Raw genomic sequence first — 3,707 nt, forward strand, 5'->3', positions numbered from 1 at the left:
ACTATTTGTCTTTCTCTTTGGCTTCTTTCATTGACTTTTTTTATTCGATGTTTGTTATTTAATCATTGATCTTTTTCAAAAAAGAAACTACACTTTATGATACAAAGATTTAAGAAAAAAATGTTATAAATACATAAGTTCGTTACTTTGTATTTATATTCCACGATGTGTTCGTATCAATCAATTATCTTTACAAATTATAGTTTTTTTTCTTTTACAATTCTAACGATGGTTGAAAATGCCAATCAGTAATTATTATATATATTTTCATAACTAAAATAATTCATCATACTCCAGCTCACATCACTCGGTTGATCTTTGTAAGATCATCTAACAAGGTCAACTACTCTTATACAAGAATCTAACAGCAAATTCTACTGTGCACCCGGGGGGAGAGAGAGAGAGAGAGAGAGAGAGAGAGAGAGAGAGAGAGAGAGAGAGAGAGAGAGAGAGAGAGAGAGAGAGAGAGAGAGAGAGAGAGAGAGTGGCATTATGGTGATTTTACATAGCAAGAAAGGGTAACTTGGTAAAAACACATGACGCTATTTCTAGTTTATGGAATCAACTCATAGGGATAGGGTAGCTTCCTCCTCAATTATTCTGAGCATCTGGTGGACTGCACCTGCTATCTCGTCTGCTGAATTTAGCCTGCATCCTTCTTCCACCTGCATATGTTTTCCCCATTTTCTATGATTAATTGAAATTGAAATATACATATATATTATTTATGCTCAATGTTTCCTTAATTTTAATTACAAGACAAACAAACTAAACTAGGAAACATCAACGTTTTTGGAAAAAACATCCTTTTCTACCTATCATTTCCAAAACATTAACGGAATTAGGTCATACCTGGTGGAATTCCCAAAAATACCCTCCCCCCTTGTACGTTTTAATAATTTATTTTTTCCCTAGAAAACCCAAAACCATGCACTCGAAATTAACCTCATCGAACTTTGAACTTTTGGGTTTATTACGGACTCTCTTTGTTATTTCGTTTTCCTTACCTTGAGAAATTTTTTGTTTTCCAAGAAAAAGAAATTTGTGTGTAATGATAAAAATAGCAAGTACTGGGAGCATCTCTAAAGCTGGTTTTTTGCATTGTGAAGTCATCCAATGTAATGTCATTTTCATCTCCACACTTTTGCATGAACACTATATACATGAACAAGTATTTGTTTTTGTGTATAATAATACATATGGATGAAAACAACGGTTGGGATGCAATGCAGTGTTTATCATCCAACTATTATCAAGAGCACATGCTATCTATCGATCTTACGTACCTTAACACTGATGGAGTAGAGAACCAAAGGGTCCAAGGTGGTGACATTGAGGTGTAGTACGGACAGATGAAGTGTTTGAAAACAAGCCACCATTTTCGAGAGCTGAGTGAGCCGTTTATGCGATAGGATCCGGATATTAGCATGCGTTTCGATCAAAGTCACCTCGATGTCTGCAATCGCTGCCTTGCTTTTTGAAGTGTACTTGTTAGGAATTTGAGAGCAAGTGTATTGTGGGTATGAAAAGAATTGTGAAAATGGAGGGAGAGTTGTTGATTCGTTGAAATTATTATTATTATTATTATTATTATTATTATTATGTCCTCCCTCGTCTTGTTCTTGTTGTTGTTGTTGAGTTAAGATGAACTTTTGAGCTTCAAGAGACTGTAAGAGATGTTCAAGCTCCTTCACAAACTCTATGGCACCACCGACTATGGAAGCTTGGTCGCCCTGCAGGATAAAGAACACAAGGGGTATAACCGTCATTAGGTGAGCAAATCAGAGTTCAGGGATCGAATCAGCTATTTGTTTTATAGGTTTTTTCTTCTGGAAATTAGTACAAGTTTAAATAATTAAGTCAACCATACGAAACTGTAAAACTTTGGCTTGTTATTGTTGTTCAAGTTTCTCATTGGGTCCATATAAGATTAAATGCATTATATCCGACAAATTGACACGAAAAGTGATCTCTAAAAAGAAGAGAAATGCTTTTGGAGATCAAGCACTGTTAATCACAGTGTTTAAGATTTTTGTACCAGGAGAGAGATTGAGAGATATGCCAAGATTTCTGACCGTTTTGACCTTTGGCGTAATCGGTATAAACCAAGTCTTTCAAATCGATGGTTGTCTTGTTCAAGATTCATCGTTAAAAAAAAAAAAAAAAATGAATTCTTTCGAGAGTTTGAAAATTGTCAAGATTCAAATTTTAGTAAATTAACTTGAGCATAATCTACATTAAGCATATGCTTTAGTACTTTCGATACTTTTTAAAATGGTTTAAAAAGAACATGTATATGAATCTGCATTGCAATCTCTTGCAAAATATTTTGGAAATTTTACTGCGACAAAAAGTAGATTGGAAATAAAGGAATAAAGCTAGAACTTTTCAAGATCTTTTGAAGATAAAGAAAGAAGAAAAAAAGAATGTGAATTGAAATAATTGAATTTGAGTCTACGGTTTTATGGATATTAAATAGGAAATAATTGAAATCCAAATCCCCATATATCCGAAATGTTCTTTGATTCATTAATCTACAAAAATAAATCAAGTATGAACTGTATCAAAAACCCTATAAATATATTCAAGAGAAAGTGATTAAATAAGCAAAAGAAAACCAACCCTTTGGACGTAAGATTCCGGCATGAGAGAACGCAAGACGGCGAGATGCTCATTCATTTGTTTCCGGCGATTCCTCTCGACGGCAATGTGAGTCATTCGTTGAGTTTCAGCTTCTTCTTTATTCTTGCTAACCCTAGGCCTTCTTCTTCTCTTCTTCTTCCCTCCTCCTTGTATCCCTAAATTCGGATTGTTGCTGTTGTTGTTATTACTGTAGTTCTTCTCTGGGACTTTGCCACCGCAGTACGCTTGCACCGCCATAGACATCTTTGTGGTGGTTGTAGTTAGAGATGAAGTGGAACTCATAATTTCCATGGCAGCAGCAGCACCTGTGAGTTCTTGACACAGTTGATTTAGAGGAGGGTTAGGGTTTTCGTTTTCGAGATGGTAGAAGAAACTACTACAAGGATTAGTGTTAGTAGTTGTGGTTTCAGAGGAGTCATTGCAGCTAAAAGGGGTTGCAGAGATGGTGTCATAGATTATGAAGTTGAGGAGTTCATTGGAAGAAAGTGTTTCCAAAGCCATGCTCTCTCTCTTTTTGTTATCTAATGTGTGGCAACTTTAGGCTTTTGTGTTTGTTCACATATATCTATTTATATTATATGAGGTAGAGTGGTGTAACCCTATGCTACTATTCAACTCTCTCCTTTTATCTTCTTTAACTTTTTTCTTAGACTAGATTGACTAGTAATCCATTATATTTACCAAGATTAGCCATGAAATTCGTCAGAACGGTTATTATTATTAGTATTTTTTAGACCACCAAAAAAACTCTAGCTCGAAGGTGACTAGATGTCTATTAAAGTAAGTCGGGTTATTTTTGACTCATTAATTAGGGTTAAAATAAGGTGAAATTAATTTTTCTGCCTCACTGATCAGGGTTAAAATAAGTAGATAATAAATTTTTTTGATTAACTGACTTGCTCGAGAAATTCATTAAACTTATTAGAGTTTAATGGATTGAAATCATCATTTTACTTACTATATAATTTTATATTAATTTTTGTATAAAACATTAAATTTGTTAGAGTTCAATTGAATATATGTTTAATACTTAAAATATTTCATTTTTCATCTAAAAGAGTTCA

General features: G+C 34.0%; 1 protein-coding gene across 1 annotated transcript; it reads right to left on the reverse strand.

Annotated features, from left to right (window-relative positions):
• Positions 1-229: 229 nt before the first annotated feature.
• LOC145034602 (transcription factor bHLH71-like) lies at positions 230-3,191 on the reverse strand. Its single transcript, XM_078983047.1, has 3 exons — positions 2,623-3,191; positions 1,287-1,733; positions 230-665 (listed from the first exon to the last, which is right to left on the reverse strand). The coding sequence occupies exons 1-3, from the start codon at positions 3,142-3,144 to the stop codon at positions 567-569; spliced, it is 1,068 nt and encodes a 355-aa protein (XP_078839173.1). The 5' UTR covers positions 3,145-3,191; the 3' UTR covers positions 230-566.
• Between the last annotated feature and the right edge of the window lie 516 nt (positions 3,192-3,707).

This window comes from Lactuca saligna, chromosome 3 (genome assembly GCF_052625555.1).
Source record: "Lactuca saligna cultivar CGN05327 chromosome 3, ASM5262555v1, whole genome shotgun sequence".
In the NCBI taxonomy this organism is placed as follows: Eukaryota; Viridiplantae; Streptophyta; class Magnoliopsida; order Asterales; family Asteraceae; genus Lactuca; species Lactuca saligna.